This window comes from Numida meleagris, chromosome Z, assembly GCF_002078875.1.
Source record: "Numida meleagris isolate 19003 breed g44 Domestic line chromosome Z, NumMel1.0, whole genome shotgun sequence".
Taxonomy (NCBI): Eukaryota; Metazoa; Chordata; class Aves; order Galliformes; family Numididae; genus Numida; species Numida meleagris.
Genome location: NC_034438.1, coordinates 13,865,513 through 13,888,647, shown reverse-complemented (window position 1 = coordinate 13,888,647; position 23,135 = coordinate 13,865,513). Strand labels below are relative to the sequence as shown.

Sequence of the window (23,135 nt, the reverse complement as noted above, 5' to 3'; positions counted from 1 at the left end):
CTGTCTTTAATTAAAATGTAATTAGAGTTGATTTTCTTTTTTTTAATTTAGTGTGTTAAATTTGCTTCAGATGTTTTTAAGAATTTGCAGTCTGTTTTTTGCTTAAATTCAGTTTTCTGCAAAAACTGTCCTGTTTGCAGCGATATAGTTGTGTCAAGCTAAGGTAAAACTTGTGAAGAAGTTAACTGTTCCATGGCTGTACTGAGAGATCTCCAAAGTGTCTTATGTGCAATACCATTTGATCTTTATTAAAAGATCACTTCCACTGATAATTTCTAACTGTTTTACTTGAGTTCTTGCAGTAGTTACACCGTGTTTCTGGAGCAAGGGACAAACAAGTGCATTAGAGCTCTGCATTTGAGCACTTCAGACGTGAGCTGAAAAATACAAAGGAGATGAGGCATATTTGGTTTATTTTAAAATTAAAGAAAATGTAACACAAAAACCTGTGAAAAGTGAATAAAACCCCTCGTTAAGTGTGCTGTGTATAAAGCTTGTAGTGTGGTTTACAAAATAGAACACAGCTTGGATGTGTGCTTTATACCATCATAAGAGTTGATTCCTTTCTTTTTATCTTGTTCTTTGGGGTCTGGATGGGACATTATAGGGACACACTCAAGTGCCCTTTTCTTCTGTACTTTGTGTAAAACAATTCTGTAGACACCTGTTATTGAGCTGCGTGCATCTCTTCCCTGGTTATTTTGAATGTGTTCTTCTGTGATTCCCAGATCTTTCAGAGCATTTTTCACTTCAATTTCTTCCTCTTTGAGTGTATTGATTTCTGATAAATACTTAGGATCCAGTTTGAATGGCTGTAAAGGTTTTGGGTACTGTATCCCCTGCATCCACTCACTGGTCATAATAAGTTTGACAGAGTATCGTTCTGTTGGTACTGGCTGAAGGACTCCTTTTATCAGTTTCTGGCAAGCTTCTGAGAGGCAGGGAGGCAAGCTGTATGTCCCTTCAAGAATGCACTTTTTCAGTTTGGCCACTGTATCTGCCCGAAATGGCATGATCCCCGTTATCATAAAGTATAACAGTATTCCTAGTGCCCAGATGTCTACATAAATGCCAACATAGTTTTCATCTCGGAAGAGTTCAGGGGCAGCATAAGGAGGAGACCCACAGAAAGTATTTAAAGTTTCATCTCTTTTACTGATTGTGCTGAATCCAAAGTCTCCCACCTTAATGCAGGTGTTACTGGTGTAGAAAACATTTTCTGCTTTCAAGTCCCGATGAATGATATTATTCTCATGCTATAGAAGAAGAAGAACATCGGGTGTTAGCAAGTGCTTAAGTGACTACTACTTATCATTGATTAATTATTATATGGGAAGGGGAATTATCTACCTCAGACAAAGAAATAACCTTTGGTTTCATAGCAATGCTTACAAGTCCTTCTTAATTCTCTGCTGGTAAGAAAATGACTGAGTAGGTGCAGAAATATGCTGTGTTTTTTTTTTTCTTTAAAGGATAGCAATATCTTCTCAACAAGCAATCACTATTTATATTAAGCATATTTATATTAAGCAGATGTGGTAGCATTATGGCTAATCCTACATGACTATACCTTCATATGCTACGTATATTGTACTTTTTTAGGATTCAGAGTACTTGCTTTTGAAATGACTACATTTCTGTACTGATGTAACAAAACTATTGTAAGTAAAGCCATTTTTTGCATATGTTCTGAGCATGCAGACTTATGAACTGAAAGCTTCAAGTTCACTGGTATCATAAAGTGAATGTGATACCAGATAGGAGAACTGTAGCAACTGTCCTGGTTTGTGATCCAATATTCTAATATTGAATGTTGGCAGGAGAAAAGGATTGCAAACCTGTGCCTAGTGATATTTTTGCATTCTTGTAGGACGTTCGGTATTGTCTTCCAGTTTTAGAAATCTGAAGTAAATAGGGTGCAACACGTACTTTTTTTAACCTCAGAAATGGAAGTGATGTGCTTTGCTGAGTAGACATATAACTATATTGATTAGGTTAGGGTTTAGTTTCATCTTTGAAATAACTAGAAAGAATGAAAATGTTTGAGCACTCTCTGCCGTTATCTCTTTAAGTAAGAGGGTGCACATGGAGACACTAGAGAAATCCTTCTGCGTCCTATGATTTTTAAACTGTCATCAATAACAAGCAGGGATCTTTGATCCTCATGTGGGCTGACAACAGTGAGATGGGATATAAGAGGCCCGATTTTAATAGATTAGCAAAAATAAAGTATTTTTGCAGAAGATTGTGTGCATGTGTCAAGAGGTTGGTGAGCTTGGAGGTCTGGGTTTAATGCTAAGAAATGAACGCAATCTTTAAGATCCTGTAGATCCTGAATAGTTGTTCTGTGGAAAAGATGTTGAAGCTAATTCATTTAAAGACATCTGATTGTTCTGTCAAAATACATTAATACATTTTTTTATAGATGTTGTTTGCAATGCATTTCTAGATGTCTGACTCAGAAATACTCTTGCTTGCAGCTTCCTGCCTTTCAGAGCCTGAGCCCATCACATGGCAGGAGAGTACGAGCCACTGGAGGGCACTCTGAGCCAACTTTAACAAATTCCAGTTTTTAGTCAAATGCAGGGCAGACTTCTCATAGTTTTTGTAACGTTCTAAGCAGCTGTAAGCGTCTAAGCAAGAATGTTAGCGTCTAAGCAAGGTTCAGAGGAGGAGGTACTGGAAGTAGTTAATTACTCTTTTCTGCCTTTATAGAATGCTTTGGTACTACGAATTGCATCCTGCTAAGTCTAGTTGCAGTAATGAAGACTAGACCAGAGGAAGTAACTTGCTAAGTGTTGACATCACCTACACAAGGAACAGGAATTAACTGTCTTAAGTACCACATTCGTTAGTAAGTAAGCTGGATGTCTGCAACACATAATAGACCTCTTCCCTGGAACGCATTTCTCTGGCAGAAGAGCGAGTGACGCCACGTTTTGAAATAACTGAGGGATGAAATGAAGCTTTGCTACCTGATCCCTACAGCAACTTAAAGTGGTCAGGAGGAACACTGTTAATGGATGGTTCCACCCACCACATGCTCTCAATTCAGTCTCCTCCCCAAACACATCAACAGAGAGGCAGTAAGTTGAGACGGACATGAAAGCTCTCTTAGGTATCTTTAAGACAACATTTCTCAAGCTGTTTCACTCTTCAGAGATGTGGGCCTGAAATCCTGATAGCAGTAAACAAGAAAAACAAGATAGATCCTCAGAATCATCTAGAGCAGTGAGGAGCAACATGCCCATGGAAGAGCAACTTACCATGTGCTTCACAGCAGAAACAATCTGGGAGAAGATTATTTTGCACTCTGTTTCTATTAGCTTTCCTTCTGTAGTGATTTTAGTGAAGAGTTCCCCACCTCCTGCATACTCCATTACCAGATGCAGTTTTGAGAGTGTCTCTACCACTTCATACAGCCTGATGATATTTGGGTGGTGAAGTTTTTCCATGCTGGATATCTCACGAGATAGCAAACGTTGAGTCTTCTGGTCTAGTTTTGTCTTGTCCAAAATCTTAATAGCTACTTTCTCTGAAAAGAAAATGCTTTTTCATGTCAATTCAGTAAGTGCAAATGGTAATACTATTTATGTACAATACTTGGTTGTATAACAGCAATGATGAATACAAGATAAGATAGAGAGGCCTACTAATCTCTGTCATCTTTCACTCACACCCATGTTCCTTACTGTCTCCAACATCCTACTCACTGCTGATACAGCTAAGGGCTGGTAGAGCATTACAAGTGCTAATCAAATCACGTAAGGTCTTCCTAGGCTGTTGAGCATGTCAGTAGGTATCTGATGGCAACAATTATCTATGTTAGGAGTCTAACTTGGGCATTGTAGCTTTCAAAACAGAAATCTGACCCCAGTCTCAGTGAAAGCTAGTGTTCCTGCTCTCTGCTGTTGAGAAGGAAGTGGGCAAATGAGAGTCTCATGTAGCATTACAAAATCCAGCGGCAGTGCTCCATTCTGAGGATACAAGCTGTTCTGTGAAGCCCCTAAGCCTGGGCTGCAGACCTTTCTCCCTTTTCAACCTGCTGCTCGCTGAGCTGTTAAGAATTCTATGACTGTGTGCTGAGGTTTGTTAAAGGAAGTCTGTGCTTTTGTTACTGGCTCAGCACTGTTCAGGTGAATTAGTTACATGCAACAGCCCAGTGCTTACAGACCAACGGAGGTGTTGAACTTAGGTAATTTGTTCCAGAGCAGGTGGACTAACTTGGAGGTAGCGTAAGGACTTTGGAAATAACCCTGCAAGCTTATAGCAGATGTGTTTACCTTTATGTGACTTACAGAAATGTTGCCTAATGGCTTATCCCGTATCCCCACAAATTCTCAGTTACCAAAATCAGTGTTGCAGAGGTTTGTCTTTCTCAGGATAGCTGTGCCAGTTTTTCCAACGTGTTCATGCATGAGTGGTTCTTGGTACTGCACAGAATACAGGAAAAGTACAATTTTATGTCTGCACCACAGTGGGTTGTGAATTCACACCACAGATTTTATATCAAGGAAGGAAATAAAACAGCGACATAGAATAAGTTGCAGGGATCCTGTAAAACAGCTAATCTGTCTTATACTGCCCTGGTAATGCAAAGCAGTGGTTAAGTTCTGCTTGGTTCTGTAGCATATTTACAGTAAGCCAAGATCCTTGAAATGCTAATAGACATATTCAGCTTCACCATATCAACAGGGTAGCTCAAAAACGTCAGTGAGAACTGCTCTTATGGCTCTATATGAAAACTGGTAGGTCGTGGCTTTTGTCTTGAATACAGCTGGTATTGGAGGGATTAGTCTGGTTAAAATAGGCTTACAGTGCCTTTGTATAACTTACTAAGACAGCAAAATTAAACTGGAACATGGTAGTTAAAAAAAACTATTTATTCTTGACAAAAAACACTATTTCCATAGATGTCTTAGCAATTCATCATTCTTATCATCTTATTTCTAAGAAAAATTTCAGTTTCTAGCGTACGAGGTTAAATTATTAAAAAAAAAAAAAAAGCTGTTCCTTTAAAAGAAGCGTGACAAGGCCATTATGTTTTTACATTTGGTAGAAAAACATTCAAGGTGCTTTCATTTATACTATTATGAAGATATTTACCTCAAATTTTGTGTTTCATTATGCTTAAAGCGTTATTGATACATATGCATTTATGCCTGTATGGATTGTGAGAACTCCATGTTTGGTATATCTACATTTCTTAGTAACATAAATGCATAAATTGATTCCCCTATCACAGTGCAGCAGGCACTCTAGGGATGTGAGATTCTGAGAGGTGCTGACTTATCCCTTGCATGCTCCTGTTTTGAGACAAAGTCTGAACTGAGGAGAGGGCAGTCTTTCCCACCTTGCGTCTATAACCTGTTTTGTGCTGCCTGCTGAGGCTGTTAGGAATGACTGCATTAACTGCACAGTACTGACACCTGGCATGGTCAATCGGAAGGGAATGAGCTGTTTAATGGGAACAGCACACCACAGATCCTGGCAGAGCTCTGACTGCTGACCTAGGAGTGAAAGACTGTAAAACCCTTGTCACACTGGTAGTATATTGACCCCCTGAACCAAGAATAAAGACCGTTAGCTCACAGTAGGTCTGCATAGCTAGATGTTTAGATGCTCCAGGGAAAACAATTCTCGCAATCTTAGCTGTGTAATTGCATGGTTACATCTTGATTTGTAAAAGTTGGGAGCATTTGGACTTTAAACAAGCAAAAAAAACCTTATAGGAGAAATCCCTTCCCTTTTATTTTTCTGGAATTTGCATAGAGTCACAGAATGGCTTAGGCTGGAAGGGACATTAAAATTCATCTGTTTCCATCCCTCTACCATGTCATCTGTTTTCTCCGTAAGTTTTTAAAAGGAAAGTAAACGAACAAACAAAAAGGGTTTAGAATTGAAGGGCCTGATCTTATTCACACAGCACCGTGTATCAGGACCAAGCTCATTAAAATCTGCATTTCTGGAGCTGTATATGCATGCAGTACATAGAAAACCATCTGACCTGAAGTCTAAGAAAAGGCCTTTGTTTTCTTTCTAAACTGTATCAGAAAAAAAGAAAAGAGAAAGAGGGTTTAGAAACCAGGCTATTTCCCTTGTATGGCAGCAGTTCTAAACAAGTCATTTTCATCAGGAAATTTATTCACCAAAATACTGAAATTAATTATTAAAAAGATTTTGACTGACCATATGTTGAGGTTTGAAAGAGCTATCTGAAGTCTTAGTGAATAAGGTTGAGAAATTATTTCAGGAAGAAGTAGCATATGCTGTGTTGGAAAAAGGGAATAAAACTAAAAGCAAGCTGAAATAGCTTAAAAAAATGTGCAAAACAGGTATCTGGATGTTCCTGCCCTTACAATTGCTGCTTAACCGTAGACTGATTTTTCAATGGCTTTACATTTTGAGTGTTCTTAATTGCATACATGCAGCTCTGCTCTCATGCTATTTTTGCACCATGGAAAATATGTAAAATAAGGGTTACACAGTGCTTAGGAACCAAACAGTCCTTAGCAAGTACCTGGAGAAAATCTGTGCTAAAATGCAAGTTACTAAATAGGCAATGCATCTGAATAACCCAAGACACGTCATATCACCAAAGATTTTCCTGCAACTGCTGAACAACAAAGGCACTCTCTGTGAGAGAAGCAGGGTTCTTCATCCACTATGATGCTGCAAGTTTGTATTTTTTTCCCTTATCAGCCTCTTGCAAACCTTTTTTGGGTGTTCTGCTGCAACAGATCACATAGGGTACAGAACAGCAGACACCTGTAATCGTTACAGAAACTGATCCTGGTGAAGAACAAAATTGTTTCCCTTTTCAAGATAGGGTGAGATGTCAGCAGAAAGACAATGCTTAGAACCTACAACAGTAACTGAAGAGATTAATGTGTACAAGATATACACGTACCTTCCCCTGCCCCAAGGGAGGCCTTTCTATTTACATCTCTGCCAAAAAAGTCTTTTACTCGTTAGCATTGTGCAGACACATCAGTTCATTAACAACACAACAGCATACATTTGTTAGAAGAAAGACACGCTTTGGAAGGGAGTGCGTATTTCTGTGTGCTTATGTAGAGGGGAGTGCACTTGCACTTGTTCCTCTCCTCCCATCCCAACTGCATATTTTATGGTGCCAGACAAAGTCACAAGCAGAAACAAGTAAGAAGATGTTTTCCCCTCAGCCTTCCTTCTTCATGTCAGTTGCAAACTTAGCATCAAAAAATTACCCTGTGAACATTTTAACCCCAAAGACAACAAAATAACAATAATTTTAGAGATTTCTGGTGAAAAAGAAGATTTTCAAGGAAAAAAAAAGTCTTTGATTTTGGTATTTAATTTGCTCAAATTTACTGTACTTGCCGAAGTCCAAAAGTTTTCAATCAATCAGCCCTATGCAAATGCTAAAAGCAACCTGTCTCCTAAGGAACTTCAACAGCTAAAAGCTTCATGCAGCTCAAATTTATCTTCCCCTTAGCATTCCTTCTGTTCGCAGTACAGCAGCAGCATTTCTGTCAATGGTAAACACAGGACAGTTTTCTCTGACAGGAAAAATATCACTCAGAAGATAAAAAAACAACTTGCTGTGGGCCAAGGAGAAGAGGGGTGCCTTCCTGAAACATGGAAGCAGAAAACGAGAAACCCAGACAAACCAACCCCATAGGCTTAGGCAGACTTCAACAAACCACCACCAACAACAAGAACAGAGAGTACTACCAATTTTTCACTTCCCAATGCAACAACTGCATTGTAACTGGGCTCAACATGAGCTTTCAGACCTCTGCAGTCTGGGCTGAAGGAGGTGGTCAGCAAAAATAGCAGCAGGTAGTACGGAATGAAAGCTTTGAAGAATATCTAGTCTTCTCACCTTTAAGATAGTGAAAGGAACGAGAATCAGTTGAAGTATAAAGGAAAGACAATGAGAAAAACTGAAGATAGCAATGTACAAAGACATGGAAAACTAGCCATCCCCAAGGGAAATGAAGAATAGTTTCTGTTATTGTCAAAGGCAGCAGAAGAAACAGGGTAGATGAAAGCAAGTTCATAGTTACACCTGTAGCCAAAGTGTTTGCTGCACTTACCTAGCTTTTCTAGCTCTCTGTGCAAGCAGTATATGCAGTGTGTTTCTGTACTTAGAAAAAGAAAAATAACTGGTAGTTCAGCACAACCCTCTGCCCAGGTTTGGCTGTACCAAAGCGTGTTTTCCTGCACTTGCTCAGCCCACACCTGTACTTCCTGTCCCAGCTTTTTACCTTAGTGAACCACCTGCAGGACACAACATCAAATTTCTCACCAAAGTTACTAAAATCAGCCATTAAACAAAGAAAGTCATGCTCCCTCTGGCTGTGGCAGGTCCATGCCTCGCTAGGCTGCCCTGGGAGTTTAGCAGCTGTGAGCCTGCAGCCCCTGATCCGGGCAGGGGAGGCAGCAGGTGGACTGTTCACAACATTCTTTCAAAGTGTGGGGTGTCATAAGCTGCAGCGTGAGTTGTGCTGCCCAAATAAAGTGTTTCTGGATGCTTGTCAGGGTTGAAGGCTACTCCAAACCCAAGCATTTATCTGTGTACCTGCTGACAGATGCATGCAACAAAAAAGGCACGTACAATGGGTACATGTGTTGAAGGCACGGGCAGCATTTTTCTTCCCAAAGAGATCTGTTTGTGTATACACAGAACTAGGGCGATCAGAAACCAGGTGACCCACACAGCGGTGCCTACCTTTCGTTAGAGAATGAATTCCAAGTTTCACTTGCGAGAAATTCCCACTTCCTATTTCTCCCCTGACTCGATAGAAGCCAATTCTCTTTCCCAGGGTTAATTCTTTCACCACTTTTTCATTGTGGGACATATCCTGCATTAGTTTCTCAAATGGGGTCAGCTTCTGCTGCCTGCCCTCTTCATCTCCTCCACAGCACTCCTCACGCCCATAGTCTTCTCCGCTGTCCTCACGATTCCACCTGGCATAGCGGTGCTTTCCGAGACCTCCTCCATTCACAAATCCTGTTGTCATAGTCTGCAGGTAATCACTTCCCCATTGAACAAAATGTCCCAACAAGGAGTTTAATGAAACGAAGTACTTCTCTGTTAATATACAATCCTACACGTAATGGACACACACTGTGCAAACAGCAACAAAGCAGCTTACTGAAGAAGTCCAAATGCTAGTTTGGAATTCACCTCAAAAGTTGTATTTACACATTGCAGTTCTGTCCAAATTTGGAGATGGAATTTGATTGTATTTTTGTCCATTTCCCGCTGACAGATTTAGTGTGTCAGGATGCTCATCTGCAAGGTAACAGAAGCTTTGCAGTTAAAACAGTAAGCTTTATGCAGAAAAACAGTGAGTTGCTCACATTCTATGTAGTACATTTGACACAAATGCAAAATATTTGACACAAATTTTCAGGCTTTAGCTTGCTGCTTTGAAAACTAACGATAGAAAAAAATTGAAACAAGTAGCTGATTAACTGCTCTGCATAAATCCAGATGCTTCCAGTTCATTTTGAGTAGCTGACCTTAAGAACGTGGCTGCAGATCCTGGTACCAGTCCAAAAGCTGAACACAGGGTTTTTTTCTGATTCATTCCTCAGCCTGGCAGCTTGTCACCGTGCCTTGGAAGTGACCACCTCGAAGCCTTGCTGTAAGTGGTCTGTTGCCCCTCTGTTTCCTTCCCACTGCTGCTTTAACAATGCAACTGATCCTGGAAGATGACAGGAAAAACATAATCTGTGCACCAGCCAAAAGAAACACAGCTCCTCCGTATCACTGAAGTCACATGGCAGGACAATACAGGATTAAGTAACTGCAATGTCACTTTAACCCGCCTTTATTTAGATGAGCTTTCTTTAACGCCTTGAGCCTTCTCAAATTTTTGCCAGACGCATGGTGTTCCTAAGCAGACAGATGAAGAGACTCATTAAAACCTTTATGTAACGGCCAAGCACTTCACTGAGAGACAGCATACCGGGCATCATTTTACCAGTTTAACTCAGTTTGCTTGGCAGTACGTGGAAAGAAGTCCTTACTCTGAATTCATCACTGATCACTTACCATTGAAACAGTATATCGTGGGACAGCGGCCTCTAAAGCCTAGCAACCCCTCTAAGGGGAAGAGGAGAGGCCGAGCGCACCACAGCTGCTCCTGGCGCTCAGAGCACGCGCTGCGGGTTCAGCGTCGCGGCTGCTCTCCTCGCCGGGCTGCCCCGGCGCCTGCACTGCTGCCACTGCAGCCAGGCGGCGAGCGCTGGATCTGTGATGTGCCTTTGAACTCCCCTTACTCTCCTCCAGAGATTTTACTCCTGTGTGAGCTCCGCATATCACACAGCCGCAAGGGAAAAGGGCATTTTCATGGCTGATAGAAAATAGGACAAGATAATCAAATCGATCTCGGATCTGGAATACTTTCAAATCACCAGAAACAATGCATGAAAAGGAGTGGGAAACAAACAACTTGTAAGTGCTGCCCAGACTTTAAGACAGAGTGTCCAAATATGTTTTATTGTATTCCACAGATCTAAGTAGATTCGGCCCCCTGACAAACACTGTGTGTTTGCAACCATCCCTGGCCAAAGCCTGAAACTGTTAGGGGAGGAAAGACTGAGTGGAAACAGAGCAAAGCCTGCAGGATCTGCCTGTCAGCCCAGCCCCGTGAGCACCGCGTGCCACCTCTGTCTCTATTATTTGATACCAGGGAAGAAATACTTAGGATGTGGAGTATCCTCAGCAAAAATACAAGCTGAACAAACGAGGAAAACCCACCTAAACCCAAACTCCCAATTTGTATTTGCTCTCCTTCTCCATATGTGGAAAGGACAATGTCTTCTTGCAGGATCGTCCAGATTCTGACCCATAGTTGTTTTCTAGTTTAACCGATTTCATTTCATGATTTTAAGAATATTTTAGGTAATTTAAAAATTGTTAGATGAACATCAACCATGTTGCACAGTTTTAATGGTGGACAACACTCTGTCAGAGGAAGGCTTTGGAAATCTCTAGTCTAGTGAGTACCACAGTGACTGGAATACTAAGAACAGCTGAAAAAGGGCACTCAGGGTAGCTGGGTGTAACAAATGTCAGCCTGCTCAGCATTAAAGCCACACAACTAAAGACCACTTTTGTGCAAAAATAATCAGGACCTTTGCAATTAAGTGGCTGAAGTCTCAAGAAGGATTTCTTTCAAACAGGCCTATACAGTCCCCTCCTGAATACATTTGGTAAGGGCAAACAGAAGGCAGTAAGCACAGGCTGCGAGGAGGTTCGGTACCGCAGTGACAGAAACACCACATGGGAATGCCAGGGCCTTGCAAATGTGCTGCTGGGTCAAAGGCAAAACTGCATTAGGGCATTAGCACATAGCTCTTCCCGAATCTGCTGCTGCCAAATGCCTCTGGGACCCAACTTCTCCTTTTAGAGCATTAGATCTTAAACCATTAATCTGCCAGCCAGGCTTCCCGCGACTTGTCAGCCTGGCAATCTGCTGGCCTGTGGCCAACTGGCTAGGTTTCCCCCATCTTTTAAGATGAGCTATTTCAGTATTCCTGGAGTTAGCAGAAAATGTACCATCTATTTCTGGCCTAGGTTCCTTCCTGTAACCTAAATCAGTAAAATCCACCCTGATGTCATCTAAAAGGGCATGCTCTGTAAAAGAAAACAGTAATTCCAAGAGGGAAGGAAGAAAGTACAAAATCAGGAGTCATTCAAATACAATGGAGGACGGTATCCATACACACCTATTTGTCTCCAGTATGGCTGATTATTGATCTAAAAGAACTCAGGAGAATGTATCAGCTAAATTATTACTTCACAGAACAAAATAATCAGCCAAAATAACTAACTAGATAAACACTATGAGAAGCAATATAAGACAGAGTGAACAGACATAAGACATTTAAGATATGTCCCAGCCCAGCACTGCTCTTGTTTGACCTTGTTGTTCACATATTTCCAGGTACTGATGTTCTAGTCCTATTCTAGGAAGCTCTAAATGCCTTCAGGCTCCCACTGAAGGCACAGTTTAAACCCTGCATCACAGATGTGAGGAAATTTATAACAAAAGGTAAAAGGAGGAAATAAACAACAGAAATGCAATGACTGGATATACAGACTTTGGTTCCTGAAGTCCCTGCTTGGCAGATAAAAAAAAGTGGCCTGGTCTCAAGGACCTGTGATGAAACATGGAAAAGTAACAGCAGCCAGAACAGGTCTACCAGCACAGTTCTCTGCAGCTTGTTCTCCTTTTCTAAGCCTGTCTTCTCTAAGGAGAAGCAACAAAAATTTGGTTTGCAGACGTAAAGTACTGCAGTTCCTGTTTCAGTGAATGTGAAAGAAGTTGCATAGCATAGCCTCCTGCTGCTCAAGCCCTCAGAGCAACAGTCTGTTCATTATATACAGATGCCACTGCATATTGCAATAAATTCACCAGGGCTCCATTTTCAGCTCCACTTCACTGTGCTCTGAGGAGAGCAAGATTTGGGAGGTACTTCCCTAGGGCAGGGGGTTAGCTCGCTTTCCTTGACTTCCCCTGAAGAACAGCTTGTCTCTATCCTCGTACACGTAATGCAAGCCAACTCTGGAACTGAGCGGAATTTAAAGTAGCAGGGCTTTTTTTAAGTCAACGGTAAGAAAATATTGATCGTTCTCCTTTACTATAGCTTTGAAAGTTCAATTATGTCAAGAAAATACCAGCAATCGAATACATTCCTATATTTTGAAGACCTACCTTTCATAACAGAGTGGAGAGCCCAGTAGGATAGTCAAGAGCTGTATCACAGACCCAACACCACGTACCAAGTCTCCTGTGCAGCCACACAGCGTGTTCATTTACACAAGGAGTGCCATGGCCCAGCTCTGTGCTTTTGCTCAAGTAATGCTGGGTCAGTGCAAGACCATTGTGGCCAAAGGAAATCGATGTTCAAGGTTTGTCCTAAGCACATTTTTTTAATTATTATTTGAATAAGCAGCACTCTCAGTGTTACTTCTGTCAGTGCCGGAGACCAGAGCTTCAGAACGCGCGACACAGAACAGTTAGAGACTGAACTCCGATTTGTATCTTCCCAGCTTGGGTGGGAAGAAATAAATACTGACAGTGCTCAGCACTGACTGTGGAGAGCCTCCAGAAACAACCAATGTTTTCTGCATGGGCTCACATGCCATCAGTTTCAGTACATCCCAGAATTGCTACTGCTCCTGAGCACACCACTCAGTTCACCACTTGTTCAACCAAAACCAGACTGGAGCAGCTTATTTTTCAACCTTACGAATGCCCCTACCTAAGGCTCTGCTGTTTTTCTAACATGGCAGATTAGCATGCACAGCAGCCCTGGGTAAGGCAATATGAAACAATGCTGGTCACACTTATAAAGATATGAAAGCACATACACATGTGTTGCAATGGGCTGAAATAAGAGCTATTTATGGTGAAATGTGAGATAGGCCCTTTGCAGCAGAGTGTGCAGCTCTGTTCACTTTTTCACTTTATGTGATATATATGTCAGAGTATTTTAATAGGATGACTGAAGTGTGAATTGTAGTGAGCTCCTTCCATTACCTCATTTAACATGTTCTAGGCTGTGAGAAGTCACAAAGGTACCAAGGACCAAGTGACTACTTTGAAGCAGACCCTCCTGAGGTGTGGAACATCCCGCAGCGAGCAGCTGCCTTCAGTCCGGCAGCTCCCAGGGCTGGCACACAGCACCCTGCAGGCATAGCGCTGCCAGAGCCACCACTGCAAGCAGCACCACACATCAGTCAGAATGGCTCAGAGCAACCTGCTACCCTCTGTGCACATCTCAGACACAACACAGACACAAGGCTACCTTCAGGACAGCAAAGGGAAAGTTAACAACTGATTAAAGACTGTGGATTTTTATTTTTACTACTGCATATTGATCAGTGAAACAGAACACTAAGACCTTCAGTGGCTTCCCTGCAAAATGCAGCAGTGTCCACAGAACCAAGACAGCATGCAGGAAGAGATTACAGAAGGTGGCACTGCACTGACTGCTGCGCCACAACAAAGTCCTCTTCAACACAATACCAAACCAAGTTAGAAATCCTGCTGCCAAAAGGAAAAGGGAAAAATTGAAAAAGTACTCCTAGGAACATGTCAACTCCACCGTGCTTCTTTCTCCCAAATCGTTACTAAGAGGAGAAGACAGCGCACTTTGCATCCCATTTAGGAAATAAACAAGCCTGAGCCCCGCATACCTAAAGCAGGCTGCTGCGGGCTGGGCGATGCTGAGTGCCAGCTCTTGTGCTACAGATGTGAGAGCAAGGGCATTACTTGGTGTTTCTGCAAAAAGCCAGAGTGGCGAAACCTAACTCAGTCAACACTGCTGTGCTCTCATCTGGCACTACTGTACCAGCTACAAACACTGCAAAACACTTTTGTCTAAATGGACAAAAAGGAGAAAAAGCAACAATAAAGGCACAGAAAAAGTACACCCAGGCAATAATTCTTTGGACATAGCGTGTCACTGGCAGAACAAGATTTGAAAACACTTTACAATTTCATCAGTTTCTTCAGTTACCATTTCCAAACAGGACTCAGACCAACACTGCCACACATCCAGGACATGGGTGGCTGCCTCAGCACGACCTCACGCAGAGCCGAAGGCCCTTGGGGGATTCAGACCACTCAGCATCAGGAAGGCACTGCGCAGTGGGGCCTGAGCCTAAAACAGGCTCTCTCTGGCTCTCGTTACTAATGAGCACTGGTATGAAAAGGTCACGGTGTGCCAGCCCCGCTTGGAGGGGCTCTCAGCCCCATGGAGGGTAACACAGCGCTTGTGGGAACGTATCTGTCAAGGACGGGCAGCGCTGCAATGAGCAAAGAATTGCTGAGGAAGGAACCTTGGCTTTGTTTCTGACTGAAGTAAGGAAAAGTTGTGGTGATGAGCGGGCATATCTTTCCAATTCCTGTGAGGTTTGATTTTATGAAATAAGACGTTTCAGAACAACATAAACATTTGTTGTCATACAGCAGTAAGTCTATTCCACACACACGCCCAGTCCTGCAGGTAGAGACCTGCCCGCAGGCCCTGCGTGCTCCACAGCCTCTCTCCCTCGGAGGAACCTCCCCTCTTCCCCCCATGCCCTCTCACCCTGTAGGCACGCTGTGCTGATCGGGTGCCCGATCAGAAAGACTGAAAACTTCATCCTTTGGGTCCTCCCCACACTCATGGGATGAACCCTGAAAGAAAAACAGATCTTAGCAGAACCTGAGCTCTCTCTCGAGGAGCTTACCGACCAGCCTGCTTCCACACCCACCCCAGAAGATCTCATCACCATGACCCCTGCCACCACTGGCTGTCCAGGAGTGCCGCAGGGTGGCTGGCTGTGAGCCGCTGAGCCGCTGCCATCAAGTGGGCACTGCAGGACCACACTGATCCACGGCAGGATCTGCGCTGCCTCTGCATCATAGCGGCAGCAGGGCTCCACCTCAGGATGCTGCAGTGCCGGGGTGGTGCAGACTCACCTTTCCACCTTCCATGCGTTACCATCATGGGCCAGAATGAGCTCTCACAGATGGGCAGTGAGGCAGGGAGCCCTGAGGCCGGGGTGTCCCCTGCTCCCAGCCACTGACTGCACCAAGCCCACAGCCCGCGGGTGCCTGTGCCTCGCTGAAGAGAAAGCACATGCACAGCAATCAGCGTAGTATGAACTGCACTAAGCTAATTCATTAAGACTTGTGAAGTAGAAAATAAAACATGGGGAATAATCTCTTTTATCCCTTTGTAGCATTGCATGATAAAAGCTAGAGACAGAATTAATTAATCTTTGAGTTGTGAATAAACTTGCTTTAAAAGCAAAGACAGAAAGGAATGCATGTATAGAACTCATTGATTTCCCAGGTCTTTGAAGCACATGGAAGGAATTAATTTGAAATCTGACTGCACTTTGAAATAAAATTTAACTTGGTCACTCTCTTTTACTTCCTTCCCTGATGTACAATGCAAATTGGTCGATTGTTCGTGGAAATGTTCTTCCAAGACAAAAACAGCTTCAATTAAACATGTTCTCTGTGGCAACTGATGCAACAAAAGTCTTTATCAAGCTTATAAATTGCAGGACAAAATTTGCCTCTAATTCAATTACGTCATTAAAAATGAATTTGACTCACAGGCTTTCAGTGAAAAAAAATTCTTAGCAAAAAGAAAGGCAGAGCAACACAAGACAATTATTTGAGTGCCATTCAGATTACTGTGGAAATCAGCCTTTATTTATTTCAATAAAATGATGGTATATTCAAGCAGACAGACATTGCTAAGCAGACAGCCTGCCATAGAGTTGTACTGCAGATAGTTGCAGGAAGGAGAAACATAGAATGTGCTCCCATATGGAGGAAAACAGATAACGCTCTATTTTTTGTTACCTACCATAGTTTTCTTACATGATGTCTTGCGCACATATCAGATGGCCCTTACAAATACAGAAAACTCTGGCTGCCTCTTCTAAAGTAATCAAGCTTACTTGCTTCAATATATACTCACTTCTCAAAAGTACTGAGCAGAAGATTAAGCATTCAGAAGATACATTATAAATGCCTCTGTGCAGAAGATGATAGGTTCCACAGACCTATTTGCACAGATACAAATTCTGTGCTGACATTTCCACTTTACAGAGTAATATCTGAGATGGTCAGGAGATGTGTCTAAGTTGGCATTAGCAAGCCATTGCACTACTGAGCCTGACTGCAGGAAGGTGTAGACGTACACATGCAGTACTCACACAGAACCAACAGATGTCGAGGAGAAGCAGGTCCCTGCCATAAAGATTGTCTGTTGTTTTATCAGTACTGAGGAACCTGAGAGTATCTTCGCAACTACTCCGTCACTGACTGTTTTAAATGTCTCAAAGTGACAGCAGGACTGAGAACTTTTAGAACATCTGGACATAAAAAAAATCTAATGTGGATGATACATATTTGTACGTTTTATATAATTGATGATTAGATTTAAAATTATTAGAATTTTGTTACCCCAGAGCTCCAGCTAACTCCTGTAAACTGCTTAATGCACAACTGTAACCAGCCCTGGTGAGGCTGCACCTCGAGTGCTGTGTTCAGTTTTGGGCCCCTCACTGGAAGAAAGACATTAAGACCCTGGAGCGTGTTCAGAGGAGGGCGACGAAGCTGGTGAAGGGTCTGGAGCACAGGCCTTATGAGGAGCAGCTGAGGGAGCTGGGATTGTTCAGTCTGGAGAAGAGGAGGCTCAGGGGAGACCTTATTGCTCTCTACAACAACCTGAAGGCAGGTTATGGTGAGGTGGGGGTTGGCCTCTTCTCCCATGCAACTAGCAATAGGACTGGAGGGAATGGCCTCAAGCTGAGCCAGAGGAGATCTGGGTTGGACATTAGGAAAAATTGATTCTCCAAGAGAGTGGTCAGGCGCTGGAATGGGCTGCCCACGGAGGTGGTGGAGTCGCCATCCCTGGAGGTGTTTAAGAAACATTTGGATGTCGTACTAAGGGACATGGTTTAATGGGGAAATATTGGTGGTAGGTGGACAGTGGGACTGGATGATCTTGGAGTTCTTTCCCAACCTTGGTGATTCTATGATTCTATGATTCTGAGCACTGGAGACTCAGCAAGAAGCTTAGCAGGATGTGGTTTGATCTTGTTTCACATCCTCCAGGTCTTAGCTACTAACCTCAGAGCATAAAAAAACCATTACTCTTCAGAGATCTTCTCGTACTGAAATGAAAACAGAATTGAAATCAGGGCGGGTGTTTTTAAACTGGGATCTAGAAAACCATTCTGAATCCAGTCAGCAACACTCAAGAGCAGCCACCTCCAAGTGAACTGCTCTTTCAGCTCCAGCTGTCATGATGCACATTAAGGATCCTAGATAAGGGATGTTAACCAAACAGGATCACAGAATCACAGAAAGGTTTGGGTTGGAAAGGATCTCAAAGATCATCTAGTTCCAATCCCCTTGGATGGAGCACAACTCTAGATTTTATTCTTTTGCAGCCTTGGTTTCCATGTTGCAACTAAATGCCTAAACATGCATTCTTGCAAACACTAAAATAAGCTCTTTTCTTTTGGTTCTGCTTTTAAGCTTGTCTGGTTTTTGAGCTCTGAAAATCTATACTGTCTCTTGAAGCAACATTACAAAAACCAGCAGTGTGTGCAGAGGAGTGTGTACCCACACCTTAAGGCACCTGCCCTGTCCTGCCACGGGGAGCGGGAGAGAAGCCTGGGCCTGAGGGCAGGCACAGGCCCGCACCTGCGGCCGGGAAGAGGCGGAAGAGGATCTCCTCAGATGTCCCAGCAATCCACAGCTTCCCACTGAACTCCTGTCAGAACCACGTGAAAAAGTTTCTACATCTCAAATCCCTAAGACTATGCTACATTTCGCACTTCATTTAACAGCCAAAGCTTTCCTGACTTGAATTAAATAACGTTAACGTTAATAAACTTGGCTATATTTAATTTAATTAAGTAATCTCATTAACTGCATATCTATGTTGTGACACAGATTGTTATTGTTGTTGTCAAAATGAAAATTTACATAAACTTGGTTCTGTAGGAAAGAGTAGCACAAGTCTTAGTAGCCAGTAGCATTAGGAAACTAATTCTTTCTATTTAGTTTTTCGAATGAACTCCACCAGCACACAGACTGTTGTTCCAAAGACATCTGGAACTGCTAAATATATATCACATGGCATTTGAACTGACATACAAAAGATCATAACATTTACCGCACAGAGGACTATAAAACACCTCCAAAAGTTAGGACAGATGATACTTATTAACACTTTAACAAAGTAGCATATTCTACATTCAAGTCTGGGAACCAGATTTTCATAAACTTGTAAAAATGAAAATGAGGAATAATGACAGCTCTATGGTACAGCAGAGATACAAGTTACATTCCACAGTTTCAGGCAGCACAGGTCTGTAGATGAAAAAAAAAAAAAAAAAGCAAAGATATGCAAAAGCAGAGCAAAACATAAACCAAATTTAGAACAGCTTTAAAACAAAATTTTTCCCCACAAACATCTGTTCCCCCAGTGCAGACACCTACCTGACATTTATATTTTCAAAACAACCATTCACATCACATGATCCAAAATCCGAGGTTTGGCAAAAGCATATAGGTAAGATACTACAATTCCTCACCCTCCCTCACTTTCCTCCCTGAAGAAATCTGCTGGAAAACTCTGGAGAAGAACATATAAATGAATGCAAGAATAGAGGCACAGTAATGTAATTGCAGAAGAATGTACTCCTATTTGACTGAGGTTCTGCAAGGGCAATGTGCTTTAAAATAGCTAATGCAATGCTTTTACCATTTCATTCACTGTCTTGGATTTGCTTAATGTGCTTCCCCTCTGTCAAAACAAGAAAAGGCAGCTGCCTGAGTGCAGCAGAACCCAATGAAAGGGGACAAAAGCCCTCTGGTTTTGTTTTGCATTGTAAAGGGAGAAAAACAACAGGAAAACAAACAGTGGAACCAGCTACTAATAAGTGTTTTTAAAAAAGGAAAAGGAATAAAATATAAAAAGTCAAAATATTACAAGTGTCTGCTGCTTCAACAGTGATGACTGCTTGAGCAGAACAGATTTTTTTTCATTTATCATTATAATTAAATTAGGAAATAAATGAAATCTATCAGATGGGATTTTTGTCAAGACACTTAGAAATGAAAATTTTGTTTACATGATATGTATACACGCATGGAATTATATATTCACAGGAATACATGCTGAGAAAAAAATTGAATTTAAAATCTTAATTATACTTTGTACTAATAGAGAGCTGTATTTGCAGCCACCGGGACTGCGAGCTGGTTTCCAGGTCCAAGGGTATAACCGGACCAAACATTAAGAGTCCAAAACCCTTCAGGAAGCAGAAACACCTGGATGTGGATCACACAGCAGCTGTTGACTGTTGAAGGGGTGTACTGGGAGCACTTCTCCAGCAGGCTGCTTGATGTAGACAAAACACCAAGCTAATCTGCCTGATAGCATATGACATGTCAACAGTCAACTCTGCCTTCAGCCAGAACTGTGATTTTTTTTTTTTGCTTGCTAGTGTAAACATCAACAAAATATTCTGGCTGCTGTAAAGTTTGGGCTTGGACTGAGCCCTCATCAACAATATTTACTTTTCTGTCTCTTCAAGGCAGCAGCATTTCTCAGTGCCACAATGCTAGCTCAGAGAGAAGAGAAAAGGAAACACACACCTCCTGCATCGTCTCATAAAATTAGCCCTTAAGCCTGGCTAATCACACTACTTAATCTGGTGACAACACACAGAGCTCAACAGAATGGCAAACAGATTATTCTCACAACCTCTCAGTCACAGGCCAGGCATGAGCGAACATTTTTCATCGCTATTTACTGGTTCCAGAAAGAACTGTGTTCATTTTTGTCACTAATTTTTCCAACCTGGCAGTACCATTAAGGTAAAAGGCAAAGACATGGCCATTTATCATAGTGATTACGGCAGTACTGAACACCAGAACTAGAGAACCACTGTGCTGAAAATCTGCTCCAGCCTCAGAGCCAGCACCAAGCCCGTATCTTGTGCCCCTGTACTCTCCACAGAGAACTCCAGAATTTTGCTTGGACATCCTACAGAATTAGATGTACGCATATTTTCCAAGCACTATTAAATTAATAGTAACTAACCCTGGAGGTGTTCAAGAAATGTGTAGACATGATACTTAGGGACATGGTTTAGTGGGCAATATTGGTGGTAGTGGACAGTTGGACTGGATGAACTTGGAGGTCTTTTCCAACCTTAATGATTCTATGATTCTCTAATTGCAAGTTCTGTAAAGAACTTCCAATTAAAAGAGACTCAAAACATTTATACCAGGACTTCTAACGTGGTCAAATGAAACTGAGTTCTTTTCCTTTGGCGTATATGAGTATTCAAGTTCCAGAAAAGTCTTCTTTCAATTATTATTTTAGAGTGCCTTAGATTTTTTTCTTCTCATTTGTGGAATACCAGTTGAAGGAAAACATGAAAATAATGTAAACAGAAGCATGTTTTCATTCTTCCTCAAACAGTTTCACCAGCTCACCTAGTGTTTGCATACCAAGATTCAGATTAAATATGGATTTATTTTGAGCATGTTCATATCCATTCTGTACTGAAACACATTTGCCAGTCCCTGAATTAGCACAACAGTAATATTTTGCACAAAGGAAAACTATGACAGCAGAGAGAAAATTTACCACCAAATATAAACAGAATGAAGAGTTCATATCAGATTTAAAATTCAGAAGGCTTTGGCAGACATCATGTGTTCAAAGCACTGAAATCCCATATATAGACTATGTTATATTCACTGCTGAGAGGACAGCAGAGAGCAAAGCTAAAAATGATCTCCCAGTGCAAAAGCGGACAGCTTAGGGAGTCTTCATATTGGACTTGTGAAGGATAACATTTCTGCAGAACTAATGTTACAGCTAATCATTGTGTCAGTATTTACCCACTGAAGCTCAGTAGAAAATGACTCTGATATGAGCAAGGAATTGGTTGCCATTATCACACCGCAGCAGCCAGAAACCAGGCTGTTCTGCAGCACCGTTCTGTGTAGATGGGTGCTGACAGACTGCCAGTCACACAGCCAGACAGACCGCCACCAAGCACAGGTGCATTCACAGAGTGCTTTCTTCAGAACTAGTCCTGACTTTCTCAGCATTTCTCCTTACATTTGCAGATAACTGCACTTGTCTCTAATTGTGTCCTGAATGGTAACAGTAAAAAGACAGAAGAAAGCTTCTTATTCTGCATGGATAAACACACGAGAAAAATGCACATTCCCCACAGCAGCAATGGGCACCAGTGAAACAAAGCTACACAAGCCAGCCATGAGTGTGGTGTGTCAGGGCTTCTGGCTCAGTCTTCCCTGTTCCACAGCCTTGAATTCAGTGTTTCCATCTGACACCGTTCTGACCCAAATTGTCCCACACCTTGCAACATACCTGTCACGCAGACTCCGGCAGCCTCCACGAGCACAAGAGTCCCCAGGTTCGGGAAAGCAGCAGGACAGCCGGGGTCTGCTGGCATTCCTCTTCCCACGCGGGCTCTGACCACAGCTGCTGACACCTGGCTTTGCACTCCTGACACGCGTCAGTGCTGGCTGCTCACTGGCCTGAAGAGGACGAAGGATGGAGCGGAGGTCAGGGACAGCTGCTCCACTTCACACGCGACTCTGCAAAGCCAACAGTCATGGAGCTTTCCAGTTGAACACTGCTGCCACTGTGGGCAGCACAGCATGTCCTTATTCATTTCAGGTATTCAAACAGCCAAGCAAATACCTTTATTGACAAAGTTCTCAGCTTAGATCCAGCGAGAGGGAAAGGAGCCAACAAGAAAACAAAACAAGGACACTGCCAAGATGGGCTTTTCTCTGAAGGGACCAGTTTCTGAAACAACACATCTGTCAGGGCAGCTCTGTTCTCAGGGCAGGTTAGTGATGTGTTTGCTCTACTTTCAGCTTTCATTGATAGCAATGTTTTTCAAGAGGCAACATCCCCAGACAGACGATTCTTTGCAGATGTCCCACATTGCCCCAGATGTCTGTTACACAGAGCTGATAAAAATAATTCAATTTCTTTAAAGACATTATCCCACATCTGGACAAAACCTACTTCCATTCTTCTTAAAATAAAACAAAACTGACAGAAACCTGATCAGATCTTCTCTGAAGTAGCTTTGTTACTGGAGTACCCACTCAGACTGATGGCACGTGCGTGAAACCCTCAAGAAGGATCTCATGCTTAGGAATTTTGTGGCACAGGAGAATACTGTAACCACACTGACACACCTTGAAAATCTTAAGACTAATTGAAGCAAGTAAGTTTTTTTGGTGTGGGATGGGGCATGTTGACATCCACTGATTGCAGTACAATCCCTGTAGCATTTATTTGATGGGACGGATGTGCCAGACTATCACTGTCTCACCTAAAGAAAAGTCAAAAACATGTTTCACAGCAGCAGGCTCAGGAGGATGGCTCTGCACAAGATACCCAGTGAGACAATGTGATGTTTGTTATGAATGACACCTCAGTTCCCATGTGTTTCTTTGACCACAGAGATTATTAAAGTTCTGGTAACTCCACTCTATTCTGACATATATTCAATATGTATCACTGAATGACTGCACTTTCATGTGAAG

General features: G+C 42.3%; 1 protein-coding gene across 3 annotated transcripts; it reads right to left on the bottom strand.

Annotated features, from left to right (window-relative positions):
- On the bottom strand, positions 358-22,275 carry NIM1K (NIM1 serine/threonine protein kinase). 3 transcript variants are annotated; one of them, XM_021380920.1, is made up of 5 exons: positions 21,940-22,275; positions 9,514-9,698; positions 8,717-9,283; positions 3,267-3,535; positions 358-1,256 (listed from the first exon to the last, which is right to left on the bottom strand). In XM_021380920.1, the coding sequence occupies exons 3-5, from the start codon at positions 9,006-9,008 to the stop codon at positions 507-509; spliced, it is 1,311 nt and encodes a 436-aa protein (XP_021236595.1). In that variant the 5' UTR covers positions 9,009-9,283; positions 9,514-9,698; positions 21,940-22,275; the 3' UTR covers positions 358-506. The 3 variants fall into 3 exon arrangements, with proteins under 3 accessions (XP_021236595.1, XP_021236593.1, XP_021236596.1); XM_021380918.1 differs by lacking the exon at positions 21,940-22,275 and having other exon boundaries at positions 9,514-17,132; XM_021380921.1 differs by lacking the exons at positions 9,514-9,698; positions 21,940-22,275 and adding an exon at positions 4,349-4,433 and having other exon boundaries at positions 8,717-8,851.